This window comes from Pseudopodoces humilis, chromosome 17 (assembly GCF_049639895.1).
Source record: "Pseudopodoces humilis isolate 2021_Gansu_Grassland_sample_001 chromosome 17, ASM4963989v1, whole genome shotgun sequence".
Taxonomy (NCBI): domain Eukaryota; kingdom Metazoa; phylum Chordata; class Aves; order Passeriformes; family Paridae; genus Pseudopodoces; species Pseudopodoces humilis.
In genome coordinates, this window is record NC_142216.1 from 839858 (window position 1) to 857158 (window position 17301).

The 17301-nt window shown below is 54.2% G+C and overlaps 1 protein-coding gene across 3 annotated transcripts in view; it reads right to left on the minus strand.

Moving 5' to 3' along the window:
* Positions 1–6276: 6276 nt before the first annotated feature.
* ARHGAP26 (Rho GTPase activating protein 26) overlaps positions 6277–17301 on the minus strand; it is a 99343-nt gene continuing 88318 nt past the window's right edge. The window contains exons 21-23 of one of the 3 annotated variants that reach the window (XM_005523708.3): positions 11285–11395; positions 9456–9547; positions 6277–7659 (exon numbers count right to left, since the gene is read on the minus strand). In XM_005523708.3, the coding sequence (XP_005523765.1) occupies positions 7571–7659; positions 9456–9547; positions 11285–11395 (292 nt within the window). In that variant the 3' untranslated portion in view covers positions 6277–7570. The other 2 variants (XM_088063710.1, XM_014253152.2) reach the window with 2 other exon arrangements.

Sequence of the window (17301 nt, forward strand, 5' to 3'; positions counted from 1 at the left end):
ATTGTTGAACATTTATTTTTTCATTTAAATTTGCTGTTCTGGTAATACAAAGCCACACATCTGTACAGAAGTTGCAGTAAATGTGAGCCATTTACAGCAATGCCGAATAATGGACAGAAACCATATAATAAAATTCTGCTTTTTTTCATTAAATGGCTCCAAAATGCTTTTGTGGAGTTTTTGTCCTGGAGAGGGTTGGGTCTGACATGGCAGGGGAAGGACTCTGAGAGTTTGAGGTCCCTTCCAACCTCAATCCGTCTTTAATTCTGTGATTTTAAATGTATTTTGTCCCTGCAGGGGTTCCCGACTGTCTGATACCCATCAGAAGGTGATAAAAGCTCCCTCCCAAGGCAGGTGCCAGGTGCCAAACATCAGTGATAGAAATGAAATGTACTGAAGAGCCTCGGGGCCCCGGGTGAGGGTTGGGACAGAGGCGCTGGGCAGGGGATGGTGGTGGGGGCTGAGCCGCCCTGGGCTCCTGTGCAGAGACAGAAACCAGGAAAACGGGAAAAGGAAAACCAGCAGTGCTGAAAGGAGCCTCTCCCTGGCTGTGAAGATGCTGCACTTGGGTTCACAAAGTCTCAGCCCCGGAGCAGAGGATGCTCCATGAAGCTCCTTCCCTGCCAGTGGCCGTCGGAGTTTTCAGCGTTTCCAACCCCTCAGTCGCCAAAACCACCTCAGCCTCCCCCCCTCGAGCCACAGAGCGAGGCGTGCTGCAATAAAATCTCATTTAACTGCAGCAGAAAAGGCCGAGCTCCCAGCAGGGAATGATTCCTTTGAATTGCTTGCAATTAAAACAAAGCTTACATAAATTTCCCCACGATAATTCCCAAGCTGGATGGCTGCGGATGGGGGGGTCAGAGGCAAGACGAGGATGGGATTTACGATAACCACGTGTATTCAGGCAACAGCTATGGAGAGCTGCTGTAAGCAGAGCCATCAGACACTCAGAGAAAGCTGCTCAGTGGCTCATGGGCTCATGGTGAGTGCAGCAAGTTCTCAGTGTGGTCACATCCCAGCCAGAATCCCCTTTGTCCCATTCCATTTACAAAAGCATTGATGTTGATACCAGAAACATTTGTGGCCCAGGATCCGATTCCTTGCAGGATTTCTGCCCTTCCCTCTGCCCCCTCCCGTGCTCCACGGCCCTGGGGTGGGCTGGGGCACATCTGCTGCCCTCCCTCACCTGCCACCTTGCTTTGCTGGTATTTGCTCTCTCGGGCTCTGTCCTCAGCTTCCAAGAAACTCGGGTGAAGCCCAGCATGTGATTGCAATTCGTGATCTCTGTTGTGCTCACATTATCCCAGTAAGATGATGGCATTTCAGACTGGTTATGAAAAGATGCCATTAAATGCCATTTTTACAGTTCTGACATTTGTGATTTGAGCTGTGGAGTTGGTGTTTGCCCCCAGGATGGTCCCCAGTGGGCTGGCTTGTCCCTGGCCATGTGCCCTGTGCAGCGTGAGCTCGCGCTGAGCTCTGGGCACACGGAGCTGTGCCACATCGGGCACAAATTCTGGGCTTTTACAGAATAAAAGACTCCTAGGCTGTATCTTAGTGTTATCCCAAAGGGGCTCCCAGATGCTCTCAGTGCTCCTGCCAAGCTCCTGCCAGTTTGGTGCATTTCCTTACCAGGGTTACTGACAACTTCAATTACTGGTGAACCTGAAAATAAATTATGTCAATACATTGTATAGAGTACATGGACATTTCAAAATTTAAGAAAGTGTAAATGCTGAACTTGTCCAAGTCTGGCTGGAGGAGTGGCAAGGAGAGGAACCACCAGAAGGGAGTTCACTGGTGTCCAGTGCCTGAGCCCATGGATCAGCTGATAAAATCCAACCTGGAGGAGGGGTGGTGGCAGTAAATAGCTTTACCCAATCCATCACAGGCCTGGCACAGCTCCAGAGCATAACTAAGGATATTCTCTGAGGTCACAACAAGGAGCCTTAGGTTTAAAAAATAACAAGTGGAATCTTTCTAATTATGGGATCTGTTGATATCAGATCAAACCACATTAAAAAGTTGGGGCAAAACTGCTGAGGCAGCATCAGCTGCGGGCATTAATTGTGCTCCTAATGCAGGGGTGACACTTCCTGCTGGGAAAAGCGGCCTGGTGTGCCCAGGGCTGGGCAGGGGGCTCGGGGACATGTCCCCAGGGAGCAGAACATGGAGGGGAAATCATCTCCAGGGGCTGGGCAGGGGGGAGCTGCAGCTCTGAGGAGCTGAGAGAGGAGATGGGGGGACAGGCAGTGACACAGGGGGGGTTGTCCCTGCCATCCTGTCACCCTGGGCTCCTGCCTTGGCCCCAGCACATTCATTTCTGGGCTCCTGCAAGAGCAAATCCAGAATTAAAACCCAGCATTTTTAATTCCTCCTTTCTCCCCCACCGTTTCCTTTTTTACCCTTTTTGGCTCGCAGGCAGCGTTTCCCCAGCTGAGCCGCACGTGTTCCCACCCCAAACAAACAGCGCTGGCCTGCGAGCCTCAAACACAGCAATTACTAAAAATAATTTTAAAAAAATCCACCCGGCCCAACCCAACCCTTGGCAAGTCCAAGGGAAGCCGAGGGATGTGGCTCTCTCACCCTCCCCTCCCGCAGCCCCTCTGTGGGGCAGGGACAGGCTGGGGGTCCCCCCTGGGGTCCTGGGGGGCTCCTGCTGGCCCTGGCCAGGGCTCTCTGCCCCAGGCTGCTGCATTTGCTGAGCATAATGGGGCTGAAACAGCTCAAAGCTCCAGGGCTAAATATAACCCCGTTGCTGGGGAAATAAATAATAAACAGCAGCACGATGGGGATGGCGCGGAGTCATCGCTTCTGCAGCGCTCCAGGTGCCACACACGGCAGCAAAACTCAACCAAAACTGCACAGAAACAAGGTTGTGGCACTGAACTAAAAGCCCAGCCAAACCCAAACTTGGCAAAAAATAACCAGCAGTAAAACAGGGGCAAAAGCAGCACATGCATCTCCCAGAGTCAGAAATATTTCTGATAGATAATGGCTGCAGCAAAATTAATGAGCTTTAGGAAGGAACAAACCATCTCCGGGATCTCTGGGACTGGGAAGGGGAGGGCAGCAGGACCCGGGGCAGACGGGGCTGCTCCATCCCTGGGTGGCACCGAGGTGTCCCCAGGGGCTGTGGCTGGCTGTGGTGACCAGGGTCAGGGCGAGCTGGTTTGCACAGGAGCGGGGCAGCCGTGGGAAAGCTCCTCGCTGGCTGCCAGGACAGTGGGACACGGTGCCATCGGCTGGAGATGGGCACTTACCTGTGTGTGATCGTGGGGAGGGGCTTTGGACAAGGACATGGAGTGCCAGGACACAGGGAATGGCCGCCACTGACCAAGGACAGGGATGGATGGGATATTGGGCAGGAATTGTTCCCTGGCAGGGTGGACAGGCCCTGGCACAGGGTGCCCAGAGCAGCTGGGGCTGCCCCTGGATCCCTGGCAGTGCCCAAGGCCAGGCTGGATGGGGCTGGGAGCAGCTGGGACAGTGGGAGGTGTCCCTGCCATGGCAGGGGGGCACTGGATGGGATTTAAGCCCTTTCCGGCCCCCTGTGCAGGGAGATGCTCACCCTGGTGGTACCTGCACTGCCAGCCACGTTCCAGCCCTTCTGGAGCTCATCCCTGGAGCCTCTCCCATCACCTGTCCCTCCTGCTCTGCTCATCACTCCCAGGTGCTGCGAAGGAAAGCCCTGAGCACTCTGCAGACATTTGATTATCTGATTGCCCGGGGTAACAGCTGGGCCGGGGGAGCAGCTGTGGGGGGCTCCCCGAGAGATGGGGACACAGCAGGGACACAGAAATGTCCCTGTGGAGCTGGGATTGCTCCAACTCCCCCACACCCCCAGCTCCAGAGCCCGCTCTGCCATCCCCACCTAATCCAAGCCAGGCTGGTCTCCGGGGCACCCGGCTGCCGAGGACTTTTTCCCCTTCCTGTGTGCGTCAGTGAGTTTAGAGCCCAGGTGTGATTTTCTAGACCCTTTTGTCTGAGGTTTAGAAGCAGAATAGGCTTCATTAGCAGAAGGGAGGATTTACAATAAGTAATAGGTAGGTGCTACCTCGTGAGCTGTCAGCATGGTGCTAAATTACCAGCTGAGCCCGTCTGCAAACAATCAGCTCCTCACCCAGAGAACAGAGCTTTAAACAGCTATTTCTTAAAAAAACTTTGCTTTTAATCGTTATTTCCCAAAAGCTAAAAATCAGAATTAGCCCAAATGTACAAACTATAATTGCTTTGAGGTTTCTGGTTCGTTAGGAGCATTGAACCACCACGCACTCACATCTCCATCCTCGGGCTCTGGCTCTGTGCAGGTGAATTCTCCCCTCAGCTACCCCTGATCCATCCCTGGGCTCCACTGGTGTCCACGAGGCTTTGGCCTCTTCTCCAGGCAACCAGGGACAGGACAAGAGCAAATGGCCTCAAGCATCCAAACCAACCCCAGCCCAACGCAAACCAAATCCATCCCAATCCAACACCCAACACCCCACCCAGCTAATCCATCCACAACCCAACCCCAAACCCAGCCCAACACAAACCAAATCCATCCCAATCCAACACCCAACCCAGCTAATCCATCCACAACCCAACCCCAAACCCAGCCCAACACAAACCAAATCCATCCCAATCCAACACCCAGCACCCAACCCAGCTAATCCATCCACAACCCAACCCCAAACCCAGCCCAACCCCAAACCCAGCCCAACACCAAACCCAGCCCAACACCAAACCCAGCCCCAGCCCAACCCCAAACCCAGCCCACCCTAATTTATCCAGCTGCCACCAAACCCAAACCGAACTCACTTGTGGAACATTGGCCATCGATGTGAAACATGGCAGGGCTGCACCAAGAGACTCTTCTGAAGTCAGTTCCAACAGACACCATTGCACCATCTCTTTTTTTTGGTTTAATGCCCACAGTGACCAGCCAGGGGCTGCAGGAGAGGCTCTGCCCATCAGCAGCGTCACCACCCAGCTTTCGTTTCGTTTTGACTGACAGCTTTAATATCAAGCATCAAATGCTGTGTCAGGCTGGTTTAAAAAAAAATATTTCCTATCTTTAATTTCTGTTGGAATAAACCAATGTAATTACTACAGTATTAAAGCTGGCCTAAAATGGGAACATTTAGTGAGCGTTCCAGACAAGTTTTTCTTTTTGGAAAATTTTAATTAAAAAAAATATATTCCACTGGCTCTCCTGGAAGAGCAATAACTTCTGCCTCGGTTTGATTTCCTTTCCTCCAGGAGACATCTTGTAAATACATCTGCGTGGGACTTTTGTTCCCAGAAACTCTCTAGGTAGCACATCCAAAAGCTCCCAAGGGCCTCTGAAAAGGAATTTACTCCAGTCTCAGCAACTGGAGGAGCCGGGGGGGACCCTGCACGGGGAGGTTCTGTGGGGACACGGTGGGAGCGGCGGTGCTGGTGCTCACACAGCATCACTAAGCAGGATCCTGAACAGCCTGCCCCAGACAAAGCCTTTTGGAGCCTCTTGGCCCTCTGCAATTCCCATTCATCCCCAGCGCTGCTCCGCCCCGGCAGCACCCGGCGAGGCTCGGGACAGGACAAACACAAACAGCGCTGGCAGGTGACAGATGACACAGTGAGGGATTTTAAACCCCTTTCCACGAGCCCTCCCCACCTCTCTCCCAGCCCAGGGAGGGGCTCTCGCACACCCCCAGCCCCGGGGCACCGAGCGCAGCCGGGGCTGGAGAAAGCCAAGGCTGGATACAGCCCAACCCCATCTGATGCCAGGGCTGGATAAAGCCTCATCCTTGGCTTCAGGAAAGCCAAGAAATAGCACAAAAGCTGGCTATAAAATCCAAGGATGGAGATGAACCAGCAACGTGCGAGGAAAACACCGGATTTTATCCCTACAAACCTCTCGCCCTCTTCATCCAACTCCTCAGAGCAGAGACCACGAGGCAGTTTGGGGACATCACCCCTGCCCAAACCATACAAGCCACGTGACGAAGGGCCCAGAGTGTTCCCCAGGGGTTATGGAGAGGGTGTGATCCCATGGGAATGAGCTGTGCCACCCACCTTGGAAACAGGAAAAAAATTATCACCTTTTTCCTCTTTTTTTTTCCCCCAAGACAAAAGCCCAGGAAGTTTAATTACTGTGGACAAAAACATGAAGAGGGCTGAAATTTCAGCTCCCTTCTCTCTAAGTGACACCAGGGACTGAAGGAAGCAGCAGCTCCAGGCCAGGGGGCTGGGGGGTTTGGAGCCTCTTGGTCACCAGCTTCAAAGCTTTTCCAAAAATATCAAATATAAATCTTTTCCTCATAATATTTTAAGATACTCTATTTATACATTAATCCTTTCAAAAATAAAAAGCGACACATAGAGCAATTCAGTCACTCAGAGTCTTTAAAACTGTTACAAAAAAGCCATGACATCCATCCCCAGCGCCACGGGCCGGGGGTTCTCTTGAGATGTTTTTTTCTTATAAAATATGATTCCAGCTCTCAGAATCCCAGCTCTGCAGTCAAACAAGGCTCCTTCTCCCAGCTGCCCCCTTCCAAACGCCCTGGAGCCATGAGGGGTTTGCACACTGGCGCTGCTGGGCCCTCGTGGCGCGTCCAGGGAGGCAGGAGCCGGGCTGGCGCAGTCCAAGGGCTCCTCCCTGGCTCTCCACAGCCCCATCCCGACCAACAGCAGCAGCAAATGCCCCCCAAGGATGGAAATAATTCACCTGGCACAACCAGCACTGCACAGACTTGGCACAGACGAGGCTGCAAGCAAGGGGAGGCCTGAAGAACGAGGCTGGAGAGAGGCAGAGGCAGCTCCAGCAGGGCACACACACCGTGTGCGTGAGCACGGATGTGTCTGTACAGAGGGATTTGGGCAGGGAGGTACCGAACAGCCCAACAGCAGCACTGAGGTGTGCCTGGGGCTGCAGGGGACGGCAGCACGGGCTGCTCACCTCACACACACCGAGGGCTACCCCACAAAATCAAAACCTTGAAAATAAAAAAGAGCGTGAGGGGTTTTGGTCCAAACCCTCCTCGGTGCAGCGAGCAGGGGCCCGGAGAGCCCAGCCAGCCCCGAGCCCCCCGGGCTCGCTCTCGCCTGCAAGAGTCAGCGCTGCCCAGGGGCACCTCCAGTCCCAGAGCTCAGCCCCTTCCCCTGCCCCAGAGCCCAGGGTGTGCCCTGGCAGCACTGAGCTGGCCTTGGGACAGCCAGGGAAGGCTCTGGGAGCACAGGGCTCTCCTGGGTGGGACCCTGGGCTCCCAGGGAACTGTCCCCCTGCAGGGAGCCCCCCGCCTCGGGCCATTCCCAGTCCTCAGCTCGGCCCCTCGGAGCACTTGGCCGTCCCTTGGCTGGTTCTCCATCGCTGGGATGGGGGCTTCAGCACCCCCACCTGGGGCTGGGGGAGTCTCTCCACGTCCCCAGCACCGCTCCCCCGCAGGCAGCAGGGAGGAGAGGCGACGTCTGAGCCACACAAACATCCGGCAGCGGGCACAGGGGTGTCCTCAGCCCGGTCACACAGTGGCAGAGGGCACAGGGGCCTGCAGGACTCCCCATGGATACCATGGAACGCTCAGCAGTGGCACTGTGCACCCCACAGTTATAGGAACTCCACGTAGTTCTCGGGGATCAGTCCTGTCTTGCCGTTGAGGGTCCCTTCCAGCCAGCCGGGCTCCTGGGATGGGTGAACTGCAGAGACAGGGAGACTTCAGCTTGTGTGGATTCTTATGGAAGGAGACTAACAGAGTTAAAGATGGTCCTCAAGGTCCCTTCTGACCCAAACCATTCTGTGAACACACCAAGGGGCTCAGGCAGCTGAAATGCTCTGTCCCTGCCTGCTCCCCTGGGGCTGCTTGGCCTCTCACCAAGTCAATCCCACTGCAGGACCGAGCGAGCTGCAGGCTCCAAATACTCCCTGGGGCTGCTGGGCAGAGGGAAGTGAAGTATTTGGGATAAAAACAGGGGCTCAAAACTTCCTCTGGATTTGAGCTAAGATCTCTTGGAAGCTGGAGAGAATGTGGTTAACTCCGGCACATGGTAACTCTGCACATCCCGGCTCGGCCTGGGCCCAGGCTGGGAGGGAAATTGCGTTAGGGAACAATCCCAGCGGGAAAACAAACCCTGCAACCTGACTGTGTGCAACCAGAAACCTGATCAGTCCTCAAAAGCCTTTTCTTTATTCAATCAACCTCCAAAAATTTGCTGATTTTGCAGGAGCCAGGCCAGGGTTACGCCTGCAGGCAGAGGAATATCTCCCCCCTCCCACAATAATGGTGGGAAGCCGCTTTTCCAGAGCTCCTGGAGCTCCCTGGGACTCTGCAGCTCTGGCCTCGCTGCCTTGCTCCATGTCTGGGGTCGGCTGCAAGAGGCACCAGGGCAACTGGAGCTCCCAAAGTGCCACTGCTGCTGTGGGAGCAGCCCCAAACCTGGATCAAGCTGCTGCTCAGCCACCTGCAGCCTGACAGAAGCTCAGACTAGAACCTGGCTCCAAGCATTGCCAAGATCCCTTTGCCTTCTCTGGGCTGTGTAAAGCCCTGTGATGGCAGCGGGGCTCCCACCAAGCCAGGCTGGTTCCACCTCCCGTCCTCCAGCCAGCCGAGTGACCGGAACACGCTGTGTGCTTTTTCCCTTGAACGATCCATTGATTTTTATCAGCAAACATAATGTATTTAATTCAAACTTGTTCCCCTCCTAGCTGCTCTGATTCCCACGGGCCCTCAGAGGGGAGACCATGTTTATTTATAAGATGACTACAGAGCTGCTTGGGAGGATTGTCTTTAATTCACACATATTCATCCCCCTCCCCTTGCTGCTGTATTCGCCTCTATATCCCAGTGCCTGTGGCAGCAGCTTCCCAAATGACAATGCTTAGCATTTAAAAGCCAAGAATGACTTGGAAAGTAGTAAAAAGTCTTTTCCTGATGCTGGGATTATAACTAAGCCAGAGCTGCTCAGTCCCACAGGGCACAAAGTCTCGGAGCAGGAAACACCAGATCCGTGTTCATTAGCGTGGTCTCTGAGCAAAGCCCACCTGCCCCAGCAGGAAGCACTCGTGGCTTTCCCAGCTCCTGCACGAAACCTGACAGCAGCCACCCGGATCTGATACCCGGATCCCAATCTCCCCTTGGCAGAATCCCCTGGGAAAGGCCGTGTTTGGCAAACTCTGGGGAGCCCAGGGCCCAAGGGGAGCCCCTGTCACCCTGAAAACTCAGCTTCTGAGCTCGCTGACATAGTTTTCTAAGACTTTCCCAGGACAGTAACTATAAACACAGAGATAGGCATACATTCCTTCTGTTACACATCTTGTGATGGACATCTCTCATGGCCAGTGCAGTGGGAAAGCCTTATCCTGACCATCCAACCCCTGGCTGTGGTCAGAAACCTACAAATCCTGGGAGGAAAAATAAACTTTCTCTTCCTTTCACCACACCTCCAGCTGTGTCTGTGTGATCTGTTCAGCAGCAGCAGCAATCCCCAGCACTCACCGTTGTCGAACACGGTGCCGGCCGTGAAGGAGAGCTCGGAGTCGTGCTCGGCCTTGCAGGCGTAGAGCGCGCGGGCCTTGCGCAGAGGGGAGCTGCAAGAGAGGCCACGTGTGGGCACAGGGCCACCAGCACAGGCACAAGGCTCCAGGGGGACCACAGCACAAATCCCAGCCTGAGCCCCGCTGGCACCGCCTGGACTGGCCCGCACCGGTGCCCAAACAGCACCAGCCCAAGCTGGGGGTTCCCGGGACAGCTCCAGGCTCTAGGATGGAGCTGGAATGTTCTGTATCTGAGGGGCCATCACTGGCCAGAGGCTGGCACGGAGCAAAGGTGGCAGCAGGTGCTGGCAGTGACCCACTGCCACCGGCCCCGCTCTGCCAAACCCATCCTAGTGCAGCTGCAACCACGAGGAGAATTTCACAAGGCAGAATTAGCACTTGGGGAAGGTTATTTCAAAACAGAAAGCCAAGCAAATCAGTGAAGAATTTGCTGCACTTCCTTAGAGCCTGTACCTGAAGGTAAAAAAGATTTAACAGCCATTAGATTTTGCTGGAAGTGTCAGCCCACACTGCAGGGGAGGGAATCGGAGCAGGGAGAACCAGGAACGGAGCAAACTGCTGGCAGAGAGAGGAAAAAGAGGGACCTCAGGGCTCCTCAGGCACAGCACAGGCACACAGAGCTGTCCCTGCACCTGGAATCCCCAGCCATCCTTCCCAGCTTTGGGCTGGAGCAGGGCTGGTGACACTGCCAGGCTGCGGTGACAGTGACAGAGCCAGCCCAGCCAGGCCCTGCTCGAGCAGCCCCCACATCCAGCACTGCTGCTCAGCTTGACACGGCCCAGGGAAGTGATGAAGTGCCCCAGGAGCTGCTGGGGTGCAGAACGAGGTGCCACCATTCTCAGATCAGTGGTTTTATCAATTTTATCTTTCCTTGGACTCGAAGTTCCCCCGAGTTCCTCAGACGAGCCCAGGGAAGCAGCAACGCTTCATGGCAAGAGCAGTTCCCCTCCAAACCAAACTCCAAGCCCAGGAGCTGGGAATGGTTTTGGCTTTGCTGCAAAGAGAGCCCAAAATGGAGATCTCTCCTCTCCAAATTTCAGCTGCCTGACACGAGCAGCTCCCAAACACTTAAAAACCAGAATGGGCAAACAATCCTCCCAGCTCCAGAGGGTCCTTCACTGCCGGGGAGGCACCACTCACGCACTTGAGACCATCAGATGAAAAACAAAAGGTATTTTCAGGCACACAGGGACCCCTGGGCAGCGCCTGCTCTGGTGCGGGCACCCCAGGGCACAGGGGGACTCTGGGGCTGGCACACAGCTCAGCCTGCCCCACTGCTCCGGGAGCTGCTGGGAATCCTGCGCTGCTTCGTCTGCAGCTCCCAGGAACGACGTGCTCCGGCAATGCCCAAGGACCTTCAGCCTGGGATCAACAGCAGCCTGTGCCACCCCGCGTCCATCACCCTCCTGGGATCCCAGATGATTTCTGTGGCCAGAAAAGCAGGGATGGCAGAGCTTTCCAAAGGCTCTTTACTCCTGGCAGTACACCTCTTACCTGTGGCAGAGCAGAGCAAAGCCAGCGCGGGGCTGAGCTGAGCCCGGCAGGGACACCGAGCACAGCTCCTGCTCCCTGACCCAGGGGCTCGGGGTGTTCCAAGGGGCTCTCCTGGGGCAGGAGGGCTTGAAAGCTCCCCTCTTGCTGAATGCAGACAGCTGTGCTGGGAGGGTTCGAGCAGGATGCCAAGGGAAAGGGAAGTGAAGTGGGGGAAACCAAGGAAATTAAACAGAAATAGCAAAAGCAACAAAAAGCCAAGCGAATTGTGCAACAGACCTGATGGGGGATGAGTCGCTGGACGTAGAGGAGGTGGGCATAGGACTTGATGGCGCAGAGAACATGGGCCAGGACGGTGAGAGGGGTGACGTTGGGCTTGGATTCTGAGGGCTGCAAGACATAACCAGAGACCTTATCAACGTGCAACCACAGCAACAAACGGCAACCGAGAGACACAGAGACGACAGCCGACGATAGCGAGTGCCTTGGGAATATTCCGAGCATGAGACAGCCACGAAATGAAGAGCCAAGACCTTGGGAAGTGTTTCAAGGCTGGATCTGCATTTGTCTGGACAACAAGAGCTGGATCTTCCAGTTGACCCCCACTCCATTGCCCCGTCCATCGCACCTGGCACCCCGCGTGCCGAGGCTCTGTGCTGGCCACTTACCTGCCTCGTGCTCCCCCAGAGCTCCCAGAAACAGCTGCTGCCATTTCTGGATGTTAAAGATGCCTGAGAGCAGCCTCCACCGCCTCTGTCTGTCACTTGAGGTGCTCATACATGCCGTGTACAAAAGTGTCATTGATTTTGTTATCCATGCTTTACATCCCTTTTTCCCCTTGTGCTGACTCCTGAAGCCACAGCTGTCAACGGGAGCTGAGTCAAGCTACTGAACTGGTAAATGCACAGAAGTTTCTGGGTCCTTCCAAACTGTTTGATTCAGGTCATTCTCAGTTTCAGCTAAAAGCAATTATTGTACTAAAACATCAGTTTCATTCATTTACTGCTTCTCTGCTTAGCAACTCACTGGTATTCCCTATCCAATTCAGATTAGAAACTCCATCCCTGATAAAACACCAGAAATCCCTCTCCACATTGCAAATGCCTCTGTAAAAACAAGAAGTTTTGTAAAAGCATCGTGACTTGTGTTTTCTCCTTGAGAGAGGGACAGTACCTCTGATGACAGAGTGATGGGTGGAGACAGGGCACAACCCCCAGGATGTCCTTACCCCTCAGCTGGGGCCTTCTGGGGTAGAGGGAAGGGATTCAGGGAATGGTGGCTCCACAACAAGTGGAAAACCTCAGCCCTACAAGAGTTCAGACCAACATTTAACCTTCTCCAATGTCCTCTGGTGCCACCACAGGGGGATATTTATGACATGGATGCTTTCCCCTTGGAAATTGGACCATCTCTGTTCAAGACCAAACCCTTGGCTTGACTCCTTGCAGAAGCTGTGTCACTGGATTCAACAGACACTGATTAATTCCCTCTGGAATTACAGGCAACACCTTTATTATGTCAGAAGATTACACACACAGAGAAATGGGATACAGAAGTGAGTGAAGCATGACTTCACCAGAGGCTGGAAAACGGGGAATGCTGCCAGGTGGGCTATCAACGAGATCCTCAAAATGTTCTGCTAATAATCATCACTATTTAAAAACAATCCTTTAGCATTTCTGTCATCAAAACTGTCCATCTTCTGAAAAATGAGTTTTCCTGTCTTTACCAAACCTGACAGCCATTGGTACTTCCCAGATATTCCATCTATTCCTGCCCCCAAACAGGAGGTGCTTCCAAGGACACCCAAACTGCCAAAATTAACCCTTTAAGCAGCAGTTCTTTCAAAGAGATGGCCTAGCAATTCCCTTCTCCAAGAGGAGCCTGGCCAAGGTGGGACTTGGAGGGGTGATGAGCTGGTGGCCAAAATGTGGCTGAGCCTGTCCTGCTGAGAGTGGCCACCAACAGCCACCAGCCCTCCCACAACTGTGGCTGTGGGTGGCTCGAGGTGCAAGAGGCCATGGCACTGGGTGTGCCACCATGGGATGGCCACTGAGACAGGGCACTGGGTGTGCCACCATGGGATGGCCACTGTGACATGGCACTGGGTGTGCCACCATGGGATGGCCACTGAGTCTGCCACCAACCCAGGTCCTCTCCACTGCACGAAGGAAGGAAAATCCAATGGCACAGGGCTCCAGGACTAGGAATTGCTACTGCACTTTCTGAGATGAAATCATGGCACAAGAACGCGGCTCTCACTGCTCCTCAAGTCGCTCTGTCATCGCTCCACAACTGCGCGCCCGCTCCGCTCGTGACAGCGGGGAATGCAACCACAGGATTCTCCGAGTTACCAGGGAAAAAAGCCTGGAAGAACCAACACTCAGGCCAGCCTCTGCCTAGGAAGTTATCACTAATTTGGAGCAGGATCTTGGTGTCTTTGGATCCTTGGTGCCACAGAAAACACCCCGTGCCCATCAGGTGCTCACAGAGGATGGACACGGTCCTACGGTGACTGAGCTGCTCTGCAAGTCCTTCCGGAACATTTCCTCAAGAAGAGCCCATGGATAGCTCAGGACCCGGCTGAGCTGCTCCCCAGCACTGACAGACCCCAGATGATGAGTGTGAAGGGTTCACCTCCCTCCCATGAAATACAGGTGCTTCTTTTCAAGCTGCTGCTTGACTATCACCTTCCTGAGCTTATGTGACCGCGAGACCCGAGTCCTGCCTCGCTGGAGATGCCAGTGCACGTGAGGAACAGGCTATCCCGAGGTCTCTGGTGTTTTGGAAAACAGTTTTCTTGTAGGATCCAGTTTGCTTTGCTTCTCACAAAAAGAGCAGAGGTGGTGAGAGGCTGGGGGGAAGTTCTGGCTGCTGCCTGCAGGCAGCAAATGTCAGCTGGATGGGTTTTTTCCTTCTTCTTACTCAGGAGGGCTTTGCGAGGGGCTCTTCCTGTTGGGTGCACAGTAGAAACAAAACAGAGAAAATTGCTAAGAACCAAAACCATCAGAAGCAGGAAACAAAGAAATGCCTCAAATTAGAGTCTTCCAAGGTGAGAATGGACCCTTCCCCAGCAGAAGAAGCTGGGGGAACTCCATCAGTGCATAGCCCAAGGCATCCTGAGGCCCTTCCTGCTGGTCTGAGTGCCCCTCGAGCAGTGGCTGTGGTCCTGCAGGGAGGGAGCACTGCTGGGCAGGGCAGGGCAGGGCAGGGAGGGCACAGTGCCACAGCACCTGCAGGGACACCTTCACCTTCCACTCCAGCTCCCTCCAGCAATCCCACTCTTCCAGCAAGCACAGTACTTGGAAATGAATTTAGGAGCTAAATCCTCCTCCCTGCTTCCCATGCCAGCCATACACGCTGCCTTTCCCATGCAGATGTTTAGTTTGTTGCACAAACACGTGAAAAAAAGCAATAACTCTTGTTTCAAGACTCTGCAGGAGTTGCTGGAGCTAAAATTTTTTTTTTTGTGATCCCTTCTCCTAACTTGCCTCTTTCATTGCTCTTCCTCCACCCAGGCTGCCTCTGGCTGCTCAGCCGGCTCAGGGTCCCGAGGGATGTGCAGCTCTCAGAGCCCCTCTCAGCAGCTCTCCAGACAACTTCTGCTGCTTTGTTCTCCTGGCCGAGAGGACATCGCTTCCACTTCAAACATGTTTACAACTTGTTTATTTTTGTGGAACTCAGGGCTATTTCTGCCACAGAACATCTCACAGCTATGGATGGGAAGAGCCCACTGGAGCATTCCAGCCCTTTCATGAAATCACCTCAAGAATAAACAACAATATTCCCGTTCTGACATGATCAGTACCTGACTGCAGTAAAATACATCAAGGACCACCCAGCCCTTTGCTCCCTGATCTATTCCTAGCTGCAGAACATAAGGTTCTTCTCAAAAGCAACAAGAAAAAAGAAAATTACAGCTTTATGTAATGCCAGAGCACTTCAGCTCTGCTGAAACAAGGACAAGACTGCAGCTCACCAGCAGCCATGGCTCTGTTGCATAAATGAAATGGGAGGCAGCCTGGCTTTGGGAAGCTCCTGGGGCTCAAGGAGTGCTGCAGGTCCTAGCAAAGCTTGGAGTGATGGATGGGCTCCAGGAAGCCCAGCAGCTCCTGGGCACTGACCTGACCACCAGCTCACAGGGCTCCAGTCTGGCAGGGCTCCTCCTGTGCTTGGTACTTTGAGGCAAGAAAAATGATGTTTAACTCTCTGCAGTGTTACTCTCTCAGGAGTAATGTTGCTGCATGCTCGTTTGGGTGGAAAAAATGACACACTTAAAGGAATAAGCAGCTAAAATGGCCTGTGGTCAGCATCACTTGACCAAACTGGTCCAAAAAAGTCTCCAAATCTTCAGTACAGACCTTCCCCACATCTCCATTTACCAGTTCCCCATCTCCATCAGCACAGATTTCAGGATCTTCTTCCCACCAACACGGACGTGTCCCTCTGTAATCCCGATGACACCCAGCACATGTGCTTGTCTTGTCACTTGGCTGCTTGGCTGATTTCCCATGTGTGGGAATATTTCCCTGCTTTAGTCATTTCCTAAACCATCTAAAAGCTTTTCCACTTGAAGAAGAGAGAGCCCAGGATGAGTTCTGGCTGCGGGGAGGAGAGCTGGAGCTGCTGTCCCACGTTCCCAAGCGCAGATGGATGATGCTCGGTGGTGCAGAGGGAGGAGATGACAGAGCTGCTTTGGTACAGAATCCTGGCACGGAGCTCAGAGCCTGCTGCAAGTGCTGGAGAGAGTGAGGGAGCGAGCAGAGAGTCAGCAATGGATGAGTTCTCAGCATGAGCAGGCGCTGCAGGAAGGAAGCTGCAGGACCAGCCTGGTGCCAGCACAGGTGTCCTCCCAGGTGGGCTCCAGGTGATGGGAGCACCGTGACATCTTAACAGGGAACAGCATTTCAGTAACAGCTGCACAACTTGTTCACAACAGAGAATTACCAGTACCACCAGCAAGCTACAGACCCACCAGTGACTGCTCTCACACGGTCCCAGCACTGGGACAGGCAGGGGGAGGTGGGGCAGGGAACGGAGGCAGCCACAGCTCCACACGAACCAGCCTGGACAGGACACAGAGTCACAGAATGGCCTGGGGCTGGAAGGGACCTCAAAGCCCATCCAGTGCCACCCCTGCCATGGCAGGGACACCTCCCACTGTCCCAGGTGCTCCCAGCCCCAGTGTCCAGCCTGGCCTTGGGCACTGCCAGGGATCCAGGGGCAGCCCCAGCTGCTCTGGGCACCCTGTGCCAGGGCACTGCCCACCCTGCCAGGGAAGGATTTCTTCCCAGTATCTCCACCTTTTGCTCAGCAGCTGCATTTTCTGCTCCATCAATACCTCCCTCCCTCTTCCTCTCTGCCCAAAAGGCTCTCAGCAGACTCAAAACCAGGCTGGAGGGTTTTATGTTGAACCGAGTGCTTTCAAACTGTGTTAAAGCTCTTAATTATTAATAGAAAAGTTGTAATGTGGCAGCAGGGAGACAAAGTGGCAGTTTAGGAGGGAAGTGTTGGTAAATCAGGAGCCAGTGTCTTAGTCATGGCTTCTCCATCGTGCCACAGCTTCTAACATGAGCTAATGCTGCAAGGCTGGGTGCATTAGTCACCAACAAATTCTGTTTGCAATTAAGCAGAACCCAACAGCCCTCCAGAAATCTCACTCCTCCCTGGCGTTCATGCACTGCTATCTTACCTCCCCCTGAAAAGAAAACTCTCCCATCTGCCACCCCAGCAACCATATGGGATCCGTGGCAAATGAAGGAAATTAAAGTCCCTGTGGGATCACAGCTCCCAGCTCAGCTGTGGGGGGCTTGGGAGGATCAAATATTTGAGCTAAACACATCCTGTGCCCCGGGCGGCCCCGCGGCGCTGCCGAGCCGGCTCTGCCAGCCACGAGCAGCTAAAGCTGAGCTGTGTGGCTGAGGGTGACCTCCTTTTGGGAACCTGGAGCTGCAGAGAAGCTGAAGGATATGGAAGGACGCTGTCCCTGCTGCCAGCCACCGGCACCTGCCCTGGGGCAGCACAGCCCTGACCCCTGCCCAAGGCTGCGGTGGCTCCAGCCCTGCAGCACCCACCCCACTGCCCTGGAGCCTGCCTTTGGGTGCCACTGGGGACATTTGGTCATTATTCCCCCAAGCCAAGCCCTCCTCCAGCCTGCAGAGCTGTTCTGCTGCAGGGAGCCAGGAGGGATGCCCGGATGGGCAAGGGGGATCCTCCTGCTCTGCCCCACACCAGCCCCGGAGCAAAACCTGCGCTCTGGTACCACCCCAGCAGGGCACAGAGCTCGGGATGGCAGC